Source organism: Dicentrarchus labrax, unplaced genomic scaffold (assembly GCF_905237075.1).
Source record: "Dicentrarchus labrax unplaced genomic scaffold, dlabrax2021, whole genome shotgun sequence".
NCBI lineage: Eukaryota > Metazoa > Chordata > Actinopteri > Moronidae > Dicentrarchus > Dicentrarchus labrax.
In genome coordinates this window covers 6,364,966-6,386,390 of record NW_026136715.1, presented here as the reverse complement: position 1 = coordinate 6,386,390, position 21,425 = coordinate 6,364,966, and the positions used below count along the sequence as shown (strand labels likewise).

Genomic DNA, 21,425 nt, shown 5'->3' with positions numbered 1-21,425 from the left:
AGCTCAGTAGAAGAGTGTGTTTCCTGCTGCGTTTTTCAGTGCCTGGGTGTTAGCCAACCCGGAGTAGCCTCATCCTCTCAGCCAGCGTGTGATTACAGAGCGAGACCAGGCTATATCATACAGTCCTTAGATGAAACAGTAGCAGGAGAAATTGAAGGGATTACTTTGACTGACAGAATTCCCATATTTTTTTCCTCTCCCCAGAAACTCTTACATAACCATTCCAGATTTTGGCTGGTGTCTACTGAGGGAAATAACAGGTCTCATTGTGTAATGAGTAGATACAGTATACATTTAGACCAAAATAATAATACTATCTAGATGTTTGTTCCTCCTCCTTTTTCTCGACATGTCTCTGCTTCTCCTCATTCCTCTCGTTCATTGACCGGACCCCTCCCCCCACTCTCAAGTGTGCCAGCCAGGCTGTGTAAATTTGCTCCAGATAATAGTGGACATACCGTGCCAACTTGTGGAGTTGTGGCTGCTGCTGTGGCTGTAATGGCTTGTTACCCAGCTGGAGTAATGGCTGCATGGCTCCCTCTCCTTCCTTCCTTCCTCTTTTCCTCTGTCTGCCCTGCTCTCCCTCTTTTTCTTTCATCTCTCTATCTCTCTCACACACTCAAACTGGGGAATGCTGTTTTGTCCTTCTCGTTCACTTTCACATCACCATCATTCACTGTTTCTGTCCCCTTATCTCAGTTTCTCTCTTGCTGTAATTTATTGTTCGCCTTCCCCTTTTCCTCTTGCCTCCCTATCCTTCTCCCTTCTTTCAGTCCAACCAGCAGTAGTCGACTGGGCCACTGAGCCGTGCTCCAGCGTGACTCTGGTCCCGGTGAGACAAATGATGAAGCAGGGGAGTGAGTGAATGCGTCGGGGATGTATGTGGCTACTGAAATGGAAGCCATTTTTTTTCATGTAATCGTCTTCATTCGTCCGCCTCTGTGAACTTGCAATGTTTTACTCACACTCTATGGAACGAGTACTTTTGGTGGTGCTTGACTGTGGATTTGGCATGATTATTTGACAGAAGGTTCAGTCCATCGGTGCCTTATTCTGATTGGGCAACCGCACACCAAAGGTCAGAGTCCATGCTTTGTTTAGCAGAGTTCAGCAGCAGGCAGATAACACCTCTGCGTGGAGGGGTCTGTTGATAAAGAAAGCAAATACATCAACACTCTGGTGCTCGCATGCACACACACACACACACACACACACACACACACACACACACACACACATGCACACACACACAGGTCGTGCTGTGGCCTGCCCTTTTTTGGGTTAATGTCATCTGTATCTCCTTGGCTAGGCTGCCCTCACCATGGCTAGCCCTCTCTGTTTATGTTCAACTCTGCAGCACATTAATGACCTGGAGTTTATGTAATCTGATTGCAGCAAGGCCAGACGAACTGAGCCATTCATTCATTTCATTCCAGTCTACTCCACACAGGACGCGCAATTGCCTGCTCAGTCAGACCAATGCCCCTCTGGCTGTCCTTTGCACCTGCTACCTGGTGCACCAGCCAAGTTCTTCAGTTCGCCAAGTCCATTTGTCTGCTTCAACAACTCTTAAATGTGCCATAAGATTTGGCCAGAAAGAAGTAGCCTCAGATATGAGAAATTAAATGAGATGAGTAATGTATCATGCAAGTGCCATTTTGAAGTTTGTTTACAGTTAAAATTAGTGGCTTTACTAAACTGCCTAGAATTTAATTTCATTCATTTTATGCCTTACTCACTCCCCTCCATATAAATTACCAGTTATTGTAGCTATTGCCACATAATGAACGCCTCATATTCTCAGCAAGGATTTAAAATTTAAATTAAAATTCCTTTGGATTGAAAAAGACTCAGATTTTACAGGTGTTCAGGATCTTGAGTGCTGTGTGTCTGTGTCTCCTGTCTTCAATAATTCATATCGACATGACGCATTTTTAAATTCACCAACACTGAAACACGCCATAGGTACTTTGCCTTTCATGCATTCCTCCACATATGGCTTTCATTATAGCATTATATTGACTCTCAAAGTGACAGGATTGTGCGGCATGGGCTTCAGGAATAGGCCCTCCGATTTGATAAATCTGTATGGTGTCAATCAAAGAGCTTGATTCAGTTCCAATTTGTATGTGAGCTGAGAGTTAGATATCTGATCCTGTGGCCTCTTGTGGCATCCCGCTCTGTTTGTTTTCTTCTCCCGACGAGGAATCCCTCTTCTCGCTGAGGCCTTTTACAATTTAGATTTATGGAAATGCCTCCTAATAGAAAGCTGCTTTCACAGGATGACAGACAGCAATGTGGCGTACACCACATCGCTACTGGTAGTGGGACTGCCTGAGAAGATCACACCTCAGGATTCAACCTCCAATTTAATAGGAAAAGTACACAGGGCGGTTAGTTGTGTCAGCAGAAACAAGGATTGAGAGTGGGGTAATTTATGTACGTCTATGCTGGATGTGTGTCTGTGTGCGTCTGTTTATATGTGCACATGTCTTTGATTGTGAGTGTGGATACGTGCATGTCTGTGCTTGTACAATCGCATAAGACTGAATGTGTTTGGAGGAGGTGGCGGCTGTGGGAGGGGAAACAAAAATCATTAGAATAACAATGACATTGTAATCTCTCTCAGTGGATGTCATACGTTTTAGCCGTAATACCAGCGTGTGTTTGCTCAAACAGAGTTTGAAGTGTGTGAAGCAGGAGGGGGGCTCTGCAGAGACAGGGTTAAAGGGAAAGATTAGATGCACGTGCCCTTGTTTGCATTCAGGGATAAGCAGCTATGCTGAGACTCGATTATTCCTGTGTCATGATGACATGCTTTTTTCTTGTGGAACATCTCAAAATGTGTGGGGGGTGAGTTTTAATAATCTTTTATATGCATTCATTGGAGTAAATAACTCTTGAGAGACTGAGACGGGATGAAGTGCTGTGACTGCTTTCAATGGGTGCAATTCAGTGAAAAGCAATTGAAGGCCTCACTGCAGGCCTCTAAACTCAGATGGTCATGAGAAAGTGCACTGATATGGGTCACTAACAAAGATAGTACTATTAAACACTGAATGTAAAGTGCTCTGTTAGAGTGCCCTTAGAGCACATGCTTAATCGTGGACAAGTGCGCATTCATTTACTATGCACCACTAAAATACAACTCTTTTAGCCTTAGCTTTGAGCCATGCACATATCATGTCTAAAGATAAACAAAAACAAAACGGTTTATAAAAGCCCATGTTAAAAAATGTGTGCAGTGATGGCTTTAAATTAGTAACAGCAGTGTTTGCACTGCTCTGACGTTATGAGCAAGTCTTGGTGACAGTGATGTCACATCTGTTTCCTATTTAGTATTAAGGTCCATCATGTGATGGAATTTTGAATTCACAGAAGGAAACATTAGGCCTAAATAACTAAATGACTCCCCTCCAACAAAGCACAGGAAACCAGACAGAGTGAAATGAAATCAGTTAGCGGAGGTCTTGTGGTTTCTGAGGGTGTTATCCCTTTGCTACTGTGTCATTTCCTTGTGGAGGCTGGAAGTATGGATGGATGCCGCAAAGATATGTTGAGTTTTCTTGGAAGCTGACGGATAGAGCTGGCACTGGAGCAGAGAAATCCATTTCCTATTGAGACAAAAGAATGTATAAATATAACTCAACAACTCAAGAAGCCAGCGAGTCCTCTCATTATCTTTGCTCTTGATAGCAGCAAAGAGAGAAGAGTAATGGACTAACCTCTGCTGCTAATCGCTTTTTTATAGGCTCCTATAGAAGAAGATATTCCTTTAGGGAAGATTAAACTTTCTGTTTTTACTTTGCAAGGGGCTACATCAACTGAAAAAAGCTTACCATGCAATGACCAAAATGTTTAGCGTTTTTAAACCTATTACTTTTCTTGACTAGCTGGTTTGTTGATTTTTGTTCCAAGTTGTCTCTTTAATTTGTAGCGTATCACTTTTACTTAAGCATTAAGATTTCACGCTTTACATTAATCATTCAGGGAATAACACATTAATCCAAGGCATGAAATTAAAATCTTCCATTTCCTTTTCCTATCCAACAACAATGGATTTAGCACCGTAAACGGATTTTGGTTTATGTTCTTTATCTTTTGCAATACAATTGCTGTAAATATGAATTTAGGAGATCAAGCAAATTTGGCTACATTGTTAAGAAGCTTAGCATGTGGGGACAAAAAAGCAAACAAAAATTAAAAAAGGCACAAAAGCAGAAGACCTGCTGCCTATTCCAGGCTATCAGAGGTTTAGAGCTGCTCCTTCTCCAGAGGCCACTTCCTGAAGCCTTTTCTCTCCTGATTCAGTTTGCTGGCTGCTGAACTGCCCTCAGGCTGTTGTGTCCACAACCCTCAGTGATGGTTTGCATAGCTTATCATCTCACATTTTCTCATGTCTTGCCTTGCCTATTCTTTCTGAGGCTCTTTAGCATCTTTTCATGGAATAATCGGCCACAATGCAGCTCCCTTCGACCACAGTTGGCACGGCCACTGCATCTTGCCCAGTGGCTGGGGAAATCACCAGCATTTCAGCACAGGGACCCACAACCAGCCACAGTGATGGAGCACAGGCAGCCAGTGGGACCAGTTTGTTTAACAAGCACTCAGAAGCAGCCTGGCTGAGTGTGCCAACACAGTGTTTTGTGTGCCTGACTATTCATTATGAATGGAAAGTTTTGCAAAAAACATTTGGTATACGAGTGCTTTTCTGTCTCTCTTGACTTGATGCTCTTCTTTTTTGCCTTCCATGTCTGCCAAAGAGATGACACTGTCAGATGAGTGTTAAAATGGAAATCTACTGACAATGACCTTGATATGAGAGTATTTTGGCATTTTATATTCTTATATGATGTAACACACTGAAGCTTTTGACAATTTGTCATCATGCCAGACAGTCCATCTGTCTTTCTCACCACAATTGTGATGCATCAACTAACTGAACTTATTTCAGAACCAGGACTTTTTGTATTTGGTGTTGTCTGAAACACACAGACAACTGTTCACTGTGTGTAAAACAAAATTGCTGATATTGCAAATAGTCAAACTGCTGACTTATGTTTGCAATTAAAAGCTGAAAATGCTGTCTGCCTTCTACTTCACCCATAATTCTATTCACTACCAACGCAGTCATGCCCTCTTCTTTTTCTAGGTCAGTAGGTAACTATGTTTAAGTATGAATCATTCCTGGTTGCATTTATATGTTAATTTCCTTCTCGGTAATTCTGACTCCTCATAAACAAAAGAAAGACATGGCTTTGAACTAAAGAGCACAAGGGGTGATCCGGTGTTGTTCTTACTCTTTTCAAGTCTACTCCTCAGCTGCATAGTACAGAGAAGTCTCTGTCAAGTGCAACAAAGAGGTGGTCATGCAATCAACTTAAACAAAGACTTCATTCCCTCTGTTACCGAAAGCAATATGAATGGATAACCTTTGTGGAGCCTTTTATTTACACCATTCAGTCACTCTCTTTCTCTTTCTCTGCCTCTGCAGCTGTTGCCACAACATGAGGGAGTAATGCATATATTCCTACCAACGACTGGGGAAGAAGAGAGAAATAAAAAAAGCGAAGAAGAAAAGATGGATGGGAGTAAATGTTGTATACACATATACGATTAAGGGGTGGGGGTGTAGCAAAAGCTCTAAAGGGCAAAAAGGCTGCCGGGCTCAAGCAAAAAGCTGGCTCAGCAGGAGGCTGATTATACCACCAAAGGGATCCACTTTGCACATCTAGCATGTACAAACTCAAACAAAGGAGCATGGCAGCACACAGGCAGCTGAAAGTGAGGGTGGGGGTCTGGCTCTCGCTGATTTTTTAGAGGCAATGGCACTTTTATGACCATGCTAATAAAGTGCTTCTGGGACAGAGCACCTCCCACACCTCTGCCTGCACACACGCCAAGAACAGCTTGACTGGGCCTTAGGACCTGTGTTTATGGACACATGGATCAATACACTCCCTAAGGGTCTATATTTAAGTCTGAGCTGAGTAGCGTACCCGTTGATCACAGGGGGAGGGGAGGGACCCCAAGATGGCCATTACCAGATTTGGAATGAGGTCTTTGAAAGGGCAGTCATGGTTCAGAGGGAATCCCAAATCGGCTCTGCAAATCAAACCTGCCTTGAACACAGTCGCTGTAGTAGCCTTGATATGCAGTATCTCTCCATATAACGCTCCTTTACTATCTTCAGTTGCAAGCGCTTGTTAATTCAAGCGCAGTCGTTGATTATTCCAGCCACATCTTTCACCCTTGATTCTCTGTGCCCTCACTGCTGGAAATGCAAATCTGGAGCGTGACAAACGATGTAGGGCCGTCTCTGACACGTTCAAGCCCCTGGCGTCCCCATGTCGCTCCCCAGCTTACCTCCTCCAGCTCCACAGTAATTACCCTTGTTGGATCGCTACGCCTAATCATACTTGATTTTGGGATGCACTGCCATTGTCTCCACTTGTTAGCCCCTCACACTGCTTGGTTCTGATAGAGTACACTGATAATACTGGGGGAATGAGGTACACACACACACACACACACACACACACACACACACACACACACACACACATACACATACATACTGTATATTCTGTTGGCTGGTGGTTTTGTTAGGGAGCTGAGTACAGATCTAATACGGTATCTGATTAATTTAAAGATGATTGTTGTGCCGCCAGTGATTAATCCCTCTACAATCTGATCATGTCAGCAGGAGATGAATAGAATAAAAGAATAAAAAACAAAAGCAACATTTAGAAAATAATATTTAATAGATCCAGATTCTGTAAAACAGGCCCCTTAAAGAACAGAGAGCAAGGGGAGGGATGTGTGGAAGTGGCTCCCAATTTGTTCTCACTTTGTTCCAGTAATAAGATCCAGGCCTTCCTTTCCAATGGACGAGATAATTAACTCCTGGGGACAGACTGCACAGAGCTCCGTCTCTTGGTTTATGGCACACAGAGAGATCTCTACAACCCAGGCTGAGCATGGTTGCATAAATTGCAGACTTTGCTTGATGTATGTTTTTACAGATAGATATGGAAAGGGGACAAAAGATAGGGATGTTGTTTGATGGATTGTAGTCAGAGAAAAAATGTGAGGGAGGGGGTGAATGTAGAAATTAAATGAAGAGGCTGATATTTTAAAGGAAAAGAGCACAGGAATTTCAGCTGTGTGCTTATTTCATATCTAGTATGGCATTTATTGTTGGCTTATTACGTTTTGCTTTGTTTTAAAGCTGACTAGCAAAATGAATGCCTCATTTTATAATATGCTATTGTAATTGTATGTAAATTAGATATGCTCTTTTATGGGTGGGTTAATTGATAGTGACAGGAAAGGGGGAAGAGAAAGAGAGAGGGAATAACACGCAGCAAAGGTCGCAGGAAGGAGTCGAACCCATAGCCACTGCACTAAAGACTCACCTCGGTACATGGGGCACCAGCTCTACCAGGTGAGCTATCCAGGAGCCCCAATTAGATATGTTCTCAATGAAATAGAGTTTCAATTTTCAAGACCAAAGTTTTAAAGTTTTAAAAGAAATTATCAAAAAGTCTGGTGAGTCAGTGCCAAGTTTCCAAGCCTTTATGTGAAATGTGAGTCTGTGGGCAATGTCTGCGTTTTGTTCTTAGAAACCACACGCTGAGTGGGGGACTGCAGCAGCAGTAGTATGAGTCAGGTCAGGCTAATTTCCGTTGCTGTAACCTGCCTCTCTTTCCTGCATTGTCCTGCCGTGTCCAGCAACTCCTTTGGAATGTGCACCATAATGGTTTCCTCCTATTGTCTATTTAAGCCTTCACTCCTCTTCTTTATAACTCATCGCCATGCTGAGGATGAACTCTGACCCTTTCAAGCAACAACATTTCTAATGAAGAGCATTTTCCATTTGATCATATGTGTTTCATCATGTGAGTCATACTGTGATATCTAACCTATTTTCTCTTTCTTGTTTTCTTTTCCAGAAACATGTGAAGACCCTTGCGGATATTTGACCTGCAAGTTAGCCTTCAACAACCAAAAGGCGAAGGTTTCCTCCCTTCTTCCCCTCATCCATTCTCTCTCCTTCCTCTGCAGTTTCCTCGCAGGCCCTTTAAACATGGAGGGCCGGCGGGCTACACGCAGGACTTTATCACCTGACCCTAAAGTAGGAGCTACAGCTACTCTGCTAGGCTTTTGGCTTATAGCAATGCCTGCCTTGTGCAGTGGGCAGACATTTGCTAGTTTTCACCCCGAACGTCGGGACTGGGTCTTCAACCACCTGACCGTTCACCAAACTACAGGAGCATTGTACATTGGAGCAGTCAACCGTGTGTACAAGCTGTCAGGCAACCTGACCCTCCTTGTTTCACATGATACAGGCCCAGAGGATGACAACAAGGCCTGCTACCCTCCTCTGATTGTCCAGCCCTGTTCAGAGCCCCTTGTCTCTACCAACAATGTCAACAAGCTTCTCCTCATTGATTATTCCCAAAATCGGTTGCTGGCCTGTGGCAGTCTCTACCAGGGTGTCTGTAAACTCCTCAGATTGGATGACCTCTTTATCTTAGTGGAGCCCTCCCACAAGAAAGAGCACTACCTCTCAAGTGTCAACCAGACTGGGACCATGTATGGGGTCATTGTGCCTTCACAGGGCCAGGATGGCACCCTATTTATTGGCACAGCAGTGGATGGAAAACAGGACTACTTTCCTACCATCTCGAGTCGAAAGCTGCCCCGTGACCCTGAATCTTCTGCTATGCTTGACTATGAATTGCACACTGACTTTGTGTCCTCTCTCATCAAGATACCATCAGACACGCTGGCACTGGTCTCCCACTTTGACATCTACTATGTTTACGGATTTGCCAGTGGTAGCTTTGTTTACTTCCTGACTGTCCAGCCTGAGACACCAGAGAACAGCATGTCATCAAGCGGATCCACCAGTGACCTCTTCTACACTTCTCGCATTGTCCGCCTCTGCAAAGATGATCGCAAGTTTCACTCCTACGTCTCTCTCCCTGTTGGCTGTGTGAAGAATGGTGTTGAATACCGGCTACTGCAGGCTGCCTACCTCGGCAAGCCAGGCCGTGTTCTCGCTGCCTCGCTCAACATCAGCGCCCAAGATGATGTGCTTTTCACCATCTTCTCCAAGGGCCAGAAGCAGTTTCATCGTCCGCCAGATGACTCAGCACTCTGCGTGTTCACCATCCGAGACATCAATGCACGAATCAAGGAGCGCCTGCAGTCCTGCTACCAGGGAGAAGGAAACCTAGAGCTCAACTGGCTGCTTGGGAAGGATGTGCAGTGCACCAAAGCAGTAAGTTACCGTAATAGACATACACAGACATTAACACATACTCAGATGTACTGGACATACAGTATGAACTTAGTACTCATTTACAGTTTGGAAATAATCATGACCAAAATACCGATATGCCTTTTCCATGTAGTGACAATGTGATGACATTTCTGCTATTGCACATAATAATTTACCTATAATCTTATAGGTAAATGTAAATTGTTATTTACACAGTTTGTTCTTGCACATCTGTATATACTTTAAGGTTAAGCAGGATCTCACTGATTTGCAGTAGACCGTTTGTATTCACTATGCGTTGTAATCAGCCCTCAACTAATCGAGAGAGAAAATAATATTTAATCTTTTGTTAATTTTAATAGTCAAAAGACTACAATGGTCCAGCAAACTCTACATCTTGTTTCCTTCCTTAAAATAAGATAAACAGTAAGGGAATGACCAAAGCTTCTCAATGAGCCTAGAAACCACAGCGTTCAATGTTTTAAGGGCGTATACTGTAATTAAAACAAACAGCAATGACAAGGAAACGCTTTTTTCTGCCTTGCGTAGAATGGTTCTCACACTTTCAAGTATATTTCAGTGTTAGATATGTTCATAAAGTAGGGATGAGTTATTTTTCTTGGCAACCATCAGTGACAATATTCTCCTTGAGCAGAATAGAAATAAACACACTCTCTTTCTACGGCGAGAAAAAGTAGTTGGGGGTGTTGTGTCGCTTAAGTTACTCTGCTTCTGATGCTAGCATAGATCACACACCAGACTATTCCTTCTTAAATCCCTAATTATGCTATAATACAAGGCCATGTATCTGCTACATGTTGTCAAGTAGAATTAAGTTTCTTGATTTTCCCTCATTCCCAGGAGGCTGCAGTCCTTTGTGCTTTCATTCTGTAATTGCTAATAGGAATTTAAGAATATTAAGAATTAAGACTAGCTAAGTGTATCACTAGTCAGTTACAGTGCGTGTTTATATGTATGAGTGCTGTATGTCTGCATGTATGTAGGAAAGGTCTGTGAATGCTAAGTGTACATATGTGTGTGTGATGGAGCTATGCCGTAGGTCTTAATGTGTTTTTAGGATTTAATGATATCCCTATACTCACAATGAGGAGAGCCACTGATCAGCTTCCTTTGTTGCTAATCCCCCAGGTCACTCAATTGACCACTCTTATTAAAATCAGTAAATTCCCCATTAGCACAATGTCAGAGGTGATTGTCAGGAGGAGGGAGACATTATCTCAAACTAGTGCTGTTGGGTTTTATTAGCTCCAGTGAGAAGGCGGAAGGCGAGATTGGAAGGAGAGGAGAGTAGGCGGAAGAAGAAGAAATGGTGGTATATAGCGGTGACAATCCTGAGGTTGGGAGGCTTTCTGTCTGTGTGAGCTCAAATTAGAACCTTTTTCCGGCTTCCTCAGACGAATCCCCAGTCATCTCAGTGTGCTCCAAAGGGTGCCAGCCGTTACCTGCAAAGCAGCACCTCCCACTCTATTCTCTAGGCATGCACTGCCAATAACATTCTGCTCTCCTTTCACATTATACACCAAGGATACACAAGCTTTGTGTGTGTAGCCACAGAGATAAGACGATGTAAAATACAGTCCTTAAGACCATGTCCTTGTGCTCATTGAGCAGCCAATAAATCCATAGTATAATATGGATTATGCAGATAGATGTCAATGGATGAGGAACTCTTAAAGCCTATACAAATTACATTTAACAACCGGATATGTCATCCCTGCTAACATTGTTTGCTTGCTGTTAAATCCCCAACTCAAGCAGTGTGGCTGCTTTAATGTGCACACATGTTTCACATCTTGTTTTTCTTAATCTCTATGTGCGGTATTTTGGAGACCTCATGTCAAAATATGAGGTGAAACAAGGCTAGACCAACCCGAGAGACTGTATTTTTTGTTAACTGTTAACAGTACCTCGCTTGGTTTCTAAGTAAATTACACATGCTGTCCCAGTGCCTTTCCTCTGGTCCATTGCTACCAGCAGGTAGCCAGTGAACTCAAAGCAAAGAACCTTAATTATACCCACGGCTCGCATTCCCTTCTTGCAGACATTTCAGTGTGTGTACGCTTACATTCAGGCCAAGGCTAAGGCTGGGAATGGAACTGAGGCAGAGCCAGTGGATTCAGATACAGCAGCCAATCAAAGATTTATCACCCAGCCGTCCAGCCTTCTGCCATCTGGAGATTCACACCATCTCTGTAGTCACTCCCAAGGAGGAGAGCCATGATGGGGTTCTTTCTGTATCAGACCGTCTGTGTGTGTGTGTGTGTGTGTCTCTCTCTCTCCGACTAACACTATCATCCTGTCTTTCTTTTTTCTCATGCCCCACCGACTAATTAACCACTCGTCAGAGCAAAGGGGAGCTAGTATTGATAATACCGATATACCCTGGGAGGGAAAATCTGAGAGCAGATATCCTGCCACATCTTATTCATTCAAATTCAAATTCCACACCAAATGGAACAATTTATGTCATTGTTTAACAAGATTATGTTGAAGCAGACCAGGGTAACTGTTTTTCATCCGAGATGAAATATTATACTGTATTGTGAGTTATTCGATAAGGATTAATCACACAGGGTTAGAGTCTATTTTTGTCTCTACAAAGCTCTGCTAAAGATAACTAATGTAAATTATATCATTTGAAACAGACTAAGACGTGGCAAATCTACATTTCTTCACTGCTTGTGAGATTTGTGATAAGGCAGGCAGGGCAAAACAAAACAAAAAATCTGCAACAAGGTGCAAAAGAAATCTCAACTACATGGAGTCCAGGGGGATTTGGCTTGGCTGCCAAGTCTGCTAAGCGTACATCATCTAAACAATCTAGATATAATCAGAACCAAATGCTCTGGAGCCCAACAGACCATATGTGGAATAGCTGCATGCATTTGAGGAAGTAGCTATTGATAAGCCAAAGTCTGGAACTTACGGCTGTTTCTCAAGATAGCTGCTAGAGTCCCCATCTGATTCATTCTGTGTGTCCATGTCTAATCAGCATATGTTTAAAACAAGCATTAAGCAGTTATATATAGTACATTTGATTTTATAACCATAAGAGAAAAAAATAATGTCAACTTACCTGATTTTTGTTCTAATTCAAATACTGCAGTGGAGTACCCCTTAGCACTCTGTGCTATTTTGGGTAAAGGAAATAAAAGGAAATGCCATAAAGTGGGGGGCGTGACTATAAGAGTGGAGGCGATTATTCCCTGTCAGCATTATTGCTTTTACTCTGCTCATGAAAATCTGCGTAGTACTGAAAGGTTTTACAGCCGTGGTGTGTAGTGAGAGGCTGAGCTGCCTCCCAAAGTGGGAAATGTCATTCAACATAGTCTGCTTATAACATTCTGACAGGGACGAAGACCGAGACAGAGAGGAGACAGACAAGAAATAGATATAGTGACAGAAAGAGAATTAATGAGTTGGAGTTGAAGAGAGGGGGATATATATTCAGAGGGAGAATAAGATAGTGTTTGTGAGCAAGAAACTATAGGTTATATACTGTACATGGGAGGAGTGCTAGGGCTCAGCCTGGCCATCTCACTTACTCCACGTGGCACTTTGAGGCCACTGCCACTCACACTGTCTCAGCTGACCTGATTCACAACCAGAAAGACCACTGTCTCGCTCCTCAGTCACCACCTCCTTCTATCTTGTTTGAGAAGAACTATCGAATGGAATTCTTGTAAGATACATATAGCATCATCGCACTCAAAGTTTCCTAAAAACTGAAGTCAAACTTGATGAGACTTTATGGTAGTGATTCTTTTCTAATGAATAGGTAAATACAGTTCATTGCAGCCTCTTTGCTAACGTGCATATTTCAGGGTAGCACAGTCATCACGCAGTGTGTTTGCCAGTGCACATAGTTATCATGCAGTATGTGTCTTCCTGCAGAGGTGTGATGATAGGCCAGGGTAATGAGCCACAGTGAGAGCAAGGTGGAGCTCAGTCAGGCGAAGCTGAAACATGTCTGCCAAGTGGAACAGAAAGGCAAACGTTTGTCTGGCTGGGAGACTCACTCGCACACCTCCACCTCGCTCTGACCTCCTTCTCTCTCTCAGGCTCACCTCTCTCACCCCCTCATTTCACTCTCTGACACTGCCACTGTTTCCACAACTTTGACCATCGCTCTCTGCCTCTGTCTCACTCTGTCACCTTCATCTTTCCTCCTTACTGAGCCATCTTCTTTTATAATACTCTGTGTGACGTCTCAGCCTCTCCACTCTCTCCTCTGAGGTATTTTTGCCGATCCCCCTCATACAGTACATTTCATGTCATAGGTTTCTATGTTTAATGTGACACATTTGCTTTTCTGTATTTCAGTTTCCGTTTTTTATTATTATTCATTCTTTAACTTTTGTTTTTTTCTCTGTCTGTAGCCGGTGCCCATTGACGACTCTTTCTGTGGTCTGGACATCAACCAGCCACTTGGTGGTTCTCAGCTGGTGACTGGTCACACTCTCTACACAGAGACTCGGGATCGCATGACTTCTGTAACCTCCTATGTCTACAATGGTTACTGTGTAGCCTTTGTGGGCACCAAGAGTGGACGTCTAAAGAAGGTGAGTACCAACTCCTTTCTTCTTCCTACCCAGCAGTTAAAGGCCTGTTGTTGGAGATTTCTTCTCACTTTATCACTGTGATACATAAGGACTCAGACTGTCCAGTGGTCCACAGGGCACAGACACTGTGAAGTGGTCCTATTTCCGTGCAGATGGATCATGGTCACAGGGAAACTTATCTCCTTAATATTTAATGCGTGCTGTCACAGTGTCGGAGAAGGGTAATGGCGATGGCTAGCTTACTGTAGTGGTCATTACCAGTTCCTTGTTAAGTGAGCTCCATTGCCGCAGTGTTGAATAACCTGCACTGGCCCATTAATTTTAATAGGCACCTTTCTGCCTGTGGCCCACTGAGAGGCAAAAGAGAGAGCAGGCCCATGCACTAAACCTCCTAGTCTTGGTTGGAGAATACAAATGCCGTAGAGGGTTAAGGGCTGCTGGCTGGTTAATAATGATAGATTTTGCACCCTGGCCACAGGAAACCAGGTATTAGATGAGACTTCTCTTTGACAGGATTGAATAGTGAGGAAAGTAAGTGCTATGCTTTGGGTTTGGATCACATGAGGAGTGAGATTGTCAATCAGAAGTGTGTATATTTTGCAGATTAATTTAGAGCAGCTGTTGCACTGTTTTAGCTCTGACATCACCCCATACAGCTGATTCTTAGACTATATGTCGAATGTTGAAATGATAATGATGTATTTGAATGTAGATAATATGTATTTGTGTGTGCATTGTGTCATAACAGTTGTTTGTCTTGCATACTGATGGTTCTTTCTAGACTACATTTAGACAGCTGGTTGAAGGATTTGTCAGTATTCACTTGGATCTTTAGCGCGTGGGGGGTTCCTTTTTGAATGACAGCAGGAGTGTGTCACAGGGCCATAACTGGCTCATATAGTCGTCCCTCCCCCTACTAACAGCTGCATGAAGCTCAGTGGAAGGTATTGAAAAGAAAGAGAGAGTTGCTAAAACCAATTTGATACCACTTTTGGCAAGGTCTTTGTTATTTCAAGCCTGGCAATGTAACACAAATGGTGCTGGCCTGGGTTATTTTGGTCTTCATGTATTCATAATTAAATCAATACACCAATCAGGCTATGGTGGAGAGAATATTCATTCAGTGTAATCCCCTGCTTGAGCTGTTTAATAATTTAGCACCTTTTTCTACTTGGTTAAATTAGATGAGACAGAAAAGAGTGTTTTCCCTACTGTGTTGCTGGCGCTTGCATATTGTATTTATCTCCCCGCTTCCTTCCATACTCTTGTCTGTAGCTGCCGCCTGCCTTCAATCCATGCAAAATAGCCTTGCGTGCTGCTGTGTACTTAGGCTCGCTCTTCAGAGGGGCATGACTGTAACCACAGTAACGCTAACATGGGGGAGGAATTAACCAAAATATGAGAAGGGTACCTAGAGAATGGGCAACTCAGTCTAGTGGCCAGACAGGAAACCTTGTAGAACACAACCACAGAGACTGATCCACATGACAACATAATAGGGTAGTAATACCACTTGCACCAACAGAACAACACATTAGCAATCATCTCATTTGTTGTCATCCTAATTAGTTATCATCCTCTCACCATGGGGTTGCCAAGATGAGAAAATGCAGCAAGTTCACTTTATGATAGAAGTTGGAAAAGGGTGGCATGAACACTAGCCATCAACATTAGCTATTTTGAAAGTGTGAGAGAAAGCAGTCATCAATGTTAAGGGTAATGAAACATTTCATATTTTTCTCAGCAAGGAGTTTTCACCTCTGTTCTATACACTTGGTCTGAACCTAATTTGTTTGAAATCATCTGATTAGGATCTGCCAACACTGTGCAAAATATTTGCATGAAGGTACGTTATTGGACAAGGACCAGTCGTGATTTGCATGCAGGCATATGATTCAACAAGCGCTGACTCTCCACCTAATGTGCATGAAAGAGAGAATGACCACAATTAGCCTACCTACTGTAGCAGTCAACACCAGTGTGGAAAAAGAAAGCATTATTTTTGTTATAGGCAATGAATACTCAATAATGCTGCATGACAGTAGTGGTAGGAAGAGGACTACTTTGCGCATTTTCATTGTTACGTTGTCTGCCTGGGTTTCAGTGTATCTGAAATATGCATGGGTTTACATTGAGAGTGTTATCCATTCACTCCCTCGGGGTGTCACAGGCAGGGCAGAGGGATAGGGTGACCTGATGAGCCCTGGCTGCAGCTCCTCTGCAGAAGCCTGATAAACTCCTACATAGTTGTATAAGACACATATGGGAATGCTGCAGGCTTCCTTCGGATCCGAGCATGACACAGCTATAGGGTGACAAGATGCTATGCTGGTGATACAGTTCTATACCTTTACCTTGTTCATGCAACCAAGAGAGACAGACAGATGGGGAAAGGGAGGGGTGTGGTGTGTGTGTGTGTGTGTGGCTGCACGGTTAGGGGGTGTGAGTGTGAGCCATGATGAGAAAAAATAAGAAGAAGAGTAGCAGGAAGAGGCAGAGATCGAAGGAGAACGAGAAAGGTACTGGGGGAGGGAGGAAGAGACCGTTGAAATGTGAATTTAGTGCCGCCAAAGAAACCAGGGCTGCACCGCTGCCTGTAATTGGATTGGCTCCCTTCCCAAAGAATCCCCCCTCCCTGCCCTCCATCTCCCGCTTCCCCATTCAATTCCGCTCCCCCCCCCCCCACACCACCCTCTCACTCTCCCTGCAGACCAACTCCTGTATATGCTGCTGTTTCCTGGGCTTTGCTGGAGCATGGCAAAGCAGGAGGGATAGTGTTGGCGGATACCACTGCCTGTGGCCGGCTTTTGCAGGGGATTGATTGAGGAAGGGGGGTTAAGAGGGTAGGGGAGTAAGCAGACACGAAGGTGAGGGGAATGCATATATAGTGGAAACAATAGCACTACATTTGTGAGCCTCATACAGTATATTAGCACTCACACGCTATCATCATGTGTACAGGGTGTGAAGTGCTTACATTTTACTGTGCAATATAGGATCAATCCACCCAATCTATATTTCGTGAAGGTGGAGATTTCTCATTCACATCCTAGAGTGAAACCTAATACTATCATCCAAGAGTTATGTGATAAATGTTTAGCCTGAGTGGCATGAGGATTTCAGAAACTGGTTGTAGACTTCTGGGTGGCACCCCTGGCGGCAGTGATTGATTGTGGAGGGCAGCAGATGTTCACCTCAGCAGAAAGCTGCTAGGGGGCAATCGATATCCCAGGCCTTTTTTCTAACTACTCTGAAACCAGTTGCAATCAGGACCAAACAGGGCCAAAACTACACCTTTAGTCCACTCTAAGCTAACATCAGAATATGTTCCACTGAGCTTGTTGTCATGTCAATCATGTTAATGTCCTATTTAAATTCTAGACCTAGATTTACATTGATACTCTACAGGCAGTATATTATACTCACCAGGCACCATCATCTACATTATCATTCTTTCCTGAGACCAAAAAGACTGCTCTGTGGGTCAAATTATTGAAATAGGCAATCTGCTACAGTTTATTCTGGATACGCATTACCAAAGAATTGCATCATCTAAATTGGAATTGGCTGTGTGTGGTTCACTTTGTGCTCAAGCACAGACATATCCCACATTGAGACTGGGATCTGTGGGAAGCAACAACGGCATTAAGGAGAAGGAGAGGAGGGAGCACTGCCTTTCATATAGATGGAGATGGAGGGCACGGTTTCACATGTAAAATTGGATGTTGAAAGACATCCCAGCAATAGATGAATGGGGAGGTTAAAGCAAGCTCAGCAGAGGCGCATTCAGGATTCCCCCGGTAATCAGAGTCAATTCGCAGACAGTGGAAATGAATATCCTCCGTCCCAGTTCTCCCATACAGAGCAGCAGGGGTTAAGAGCTGTTGAACTGGAGACCAAAGGGATATGTTCCCAGATGGCAGCCTCTCATGCGTTCTACAATCAACAGAGTTGCTCAGATCTATATAGGATAATGTATTAATTTATATATATGTAATTGAGTCACGACGCCTTGACATTTTTTCAGTAGTTTTAGGCTATTATTTCCTCAATCTTTTGACCTGAACTGCTTGCTTTGTTTTCTTAATTCAAATGCCATAAATTATGGCGGTGGATATGAATGTTGAATGGAAGTCAGGGGTTGATTAGTGGTGGGCTGTATCAGCAGTAAACCATGGATGAAAAAAATGTCTTCCGGCTCTTGATGATGTGCTGCTTTCGGCCTAATTAATTCTTCTCATCATGCCCTGATGAATAATCAGGAATTGGTTTGGATGATGCCCCTGGCAGCTGAAGGGGACAACTTGAAAGGGTGGTTCAGGTGTTTAACTGGACAAGTCCTGTTGAACTGGTTAAGGGTGTGCAGCTGACTCACCTGGCTCCCACACTGGTCTTAATAGCAGCCAGGATGTATGTGTGTTGTACAGACATTGCTGGAGTGTTACTGAGGGTAGCAGCTGATCATAGCACATAAAGTGTTGGGGACTTGAAAGGTTTGTAAATGCAGACAGCTGCTCCAACAGGGCCCGGGTGGACAAGTGGTCGAACCCCCGTCCCTCCAACCCATCTCTCACCCCTCTATGTTGTATTTACCCCCAATGAGCTTCAGAGAGTTAGTCCTTGGTCGCCCTCAGAGGGAACGAGATCTGGGAGCGTTTCCACTCTGTTGCCTATCAACCCAGAGGCTGCTCACCTGCTCGAGTTGTTCAAGCCCAGCTTTGGTGTGACCTGGCTTAGCCTGGCCTAGATTTTTATGTGGAAGCGCGGGATCAGTTAAGCAGATTTGTTGTCACTCTGGGCTCTGTGTTTGCTGTAGCAGGGGAAAGAGGAAGGAGAAAGAGGAAGAGAGAGGACAGGTGGGAAAGGACAGAGATGGAGAGACACAGTGATAGACAGACAGGTACAGCCAGAAGAGAGTGAGAGGGTGAGCAGCTCTAACTAGAACTGTGGATGGTGTCCTTAGCAACAACTGAATGGAAGCCCACCCTGTTGCCCCTGGGGTATGAAATACTCTGAGAACAGAACTGAGGGGTCTCACATACACACACACACAAACATGCACACACACTCACTATTACTCACTATATTATAAATGAAGTTTGATATGAACATGAACCCTGGTCACTTGACTTTATCAAGAATTTTCAGTTGTTGTTTCCAGTTGGTCATTAGTGCTTCATCATGGGATTGCATATAAACAACCTAAAAGCACATAGATAAAATTAATAATTTTAATGGCTTTATTAAACCTCTCCATTGTCATTGCATGACTTGCATTAACCTTGAGCTGACATGAAAAGAAATACAATTACAAGTGAAAAGCGTTGTCACAATTGCCACCAGGTGGAATTTCTTTCCAATCATCATACTCACAAATTGTCATTTCTTACTGAATGCCTTCTATAATAACCATTGCATCACTTTGTTTCACATTGAATGGTGTGGTCCAATTAATCCCACACAGAACAAATAATTGCATCCTTTTGTTAAACCATTGTTTGTTCTGTCAGCCTTGTTTGTTTAAAATTAAATGAAAACCACACTCAGTGCACCTGTTTATGAAGCAGGCAACTAACATTTCAAACTTAGCAAAATGACAAATTGACAAGTGGCGTAGAGACATAAGGAGCATTTTAGTTGAAATGATAGCAGCTGCCAATATGTGTCTGTTACAGCCATCTTCAGGGCTCTAACTGCTAGATTGCCTGCAATCTTTTTAATCATCTTTAACTAAGTAATACAGCCTCAGTTTGCCCACCAGCAACAGCTGGGAGCCAAGCATAGCCTGCAGAAAGTACTTTTGCTGGTAAAAGAACATTTTTCCTCCCGAAACAACCTGCAGCATTTCCTCAAAGAGGCTGAATCAAATGTCCTAAAGTAAAACCAGCACTATTTGGAAAAGTGCAAATAGAGGTAAATTGTATTTTCTGTCATTACCTGGACCTCAGGGCTTCTGTAGATGCCAGCTCACAGAGAGACTGTCAAAAGTCCTTCTACCCTCTATAGCAAGACAGGATGACAAATAAATACTATCTTACAGTTCTGTGAAGTGCTTTATGAAGGCATTTTTCTGCTTTGTGGGGAACACCCTCTGATCTGCAGGTGGTCTGAACTCTACTGAATATCCATGAAGAACTTCAGTAGAGCCTGAAGCTTTAAGTCCTCCGTCTTATCTGTAGAAACAATTTTCATAGTAAATGTTATGATTTATTTTCAAAAGTGAATTGCCCTTTATTGAGGTAATGCAATTCACACTTCGTGGCATTTTAAATTAGAAGTATGACAGTGAACGTGTTGCGCTTTGAGTTTATTTTCATTGTATATGTATGGGAATGTGCTGTGGGTGTGTGTGTCGTAGGTGTTAAATTACCATAACCAGCTAGCTAATGACCAGCTTGTTGACTGAGTTGTGAACTGGTAGGATGTCTTTGTGACCTTTTGGAACCTGGCCTCCACTTGACCCCCTTCTGCTCATTTCTTAACCCTGAGCCAGATAAAGAGGTGGCCAGCGGCAGCCCCAGGCTTCAGCAGCAGGCTGTGTCTTTCATGGCTGTCTTTAGAGTACAAGCCTCTCTATCTGCCAGACCTGGTCAAGGCTTCTCTAAACCCTTCACTTTTAAAAGGCCAGAGGAAGACTGAGAGCCCCTGCCGTTCCATTCATCCAAGCCTTATATCTGCTTTTTCCTTCTTAGTCTTTCTGATTTACTCTCTCTCTCTGTCTTTCTCTATGTCTCATTTCCCGCTTTCTTTTCATAGCAGTGAGTCAACCGGCTGTCCCCTCTCATTTCCTTACTCTTTTCTTTCCCCCTCTCACTCCTCTCTTTCTTCCTGTCCTTTTCTCTGTCTCGGTCTCTCACTCTCATTCCCAGTCTTTTTCTCCTTCTCTTCCCTGCTTAGACTATTACAGTGACACAGCCTACCCTGCAGTGATCTCATTAATCACATTCAAACAGCTCTCTGTTACTTTCTCTCCTTCTCTCGGTCTCCCTCTCCATTCTCTTCCTCTAATTGCTTGCTCTTTTCTCTGCCAGTGTCTCGAAGGAAGCGTTTTTCATTATCTAACAACAAGAGACAAACACTCATACAGTGCATACATTTTTACTACAGATGGAATTTATACATGTAGGCTTAATTTAGCTGGAAGATATAAGGTAGTATGCAACCATGCCGATGTAGCCAAATCCCGAAAGACAGAATCACATATGTCCATAAATATGTTGCACACCACTTTCATTAATTTACCACCAGGATCACAGTTTTTTCTCCGATTTTATTAGATTTATTGGAAATGCCTTCTCTTTTTGTGGAAAACAAATTACGCTGTTGAGTGTGTCCCATAATTGGACTTAACTTTATTAATGAGATTAATTAACCCATTGTGTAGTAGAGACAATTTCTACCAGACGTGTAGATAGAGCATTGCTTTGATCCAGTTTTTTCAGCATTTTATCTTGTTGATGGCAGAATTATTTATTTTACCCATGAACATTTTCTCATGTTTGGAAGTACTTAGGGCCTTAAAGGGAAAAGAAGACATAGATCTTGGCACTGCC

General features: G+C 43.2%; 1 protein-coding gene across 2 annotated transcripts in view; it reads left to right on the top strand.

The window, feature by feature from the left end:
• Nucleotides 1-21,425, top strand: part of plxna2 (plexin A2) — a 164,696-nt gene that overhangs the window by 16,073 nt on the left and 127,198 nt on the right. For both annotated transcript variants that reach the window (XM_051425086.1, XM_051425087.1), the window contains exons 2-3: nt 7,956-9,289; nt 13,690-13,872. In XM_051425086.1, coding sequence (XP_051281046.1) covers nt 7,956-9,289; nt 13,690-13,872 — 1,517 coding nt within the window. The remainder of the gene's footprint in view (nt 1-7,955; nt 9,290-13,689; nt 13,873-21,425) is intronic.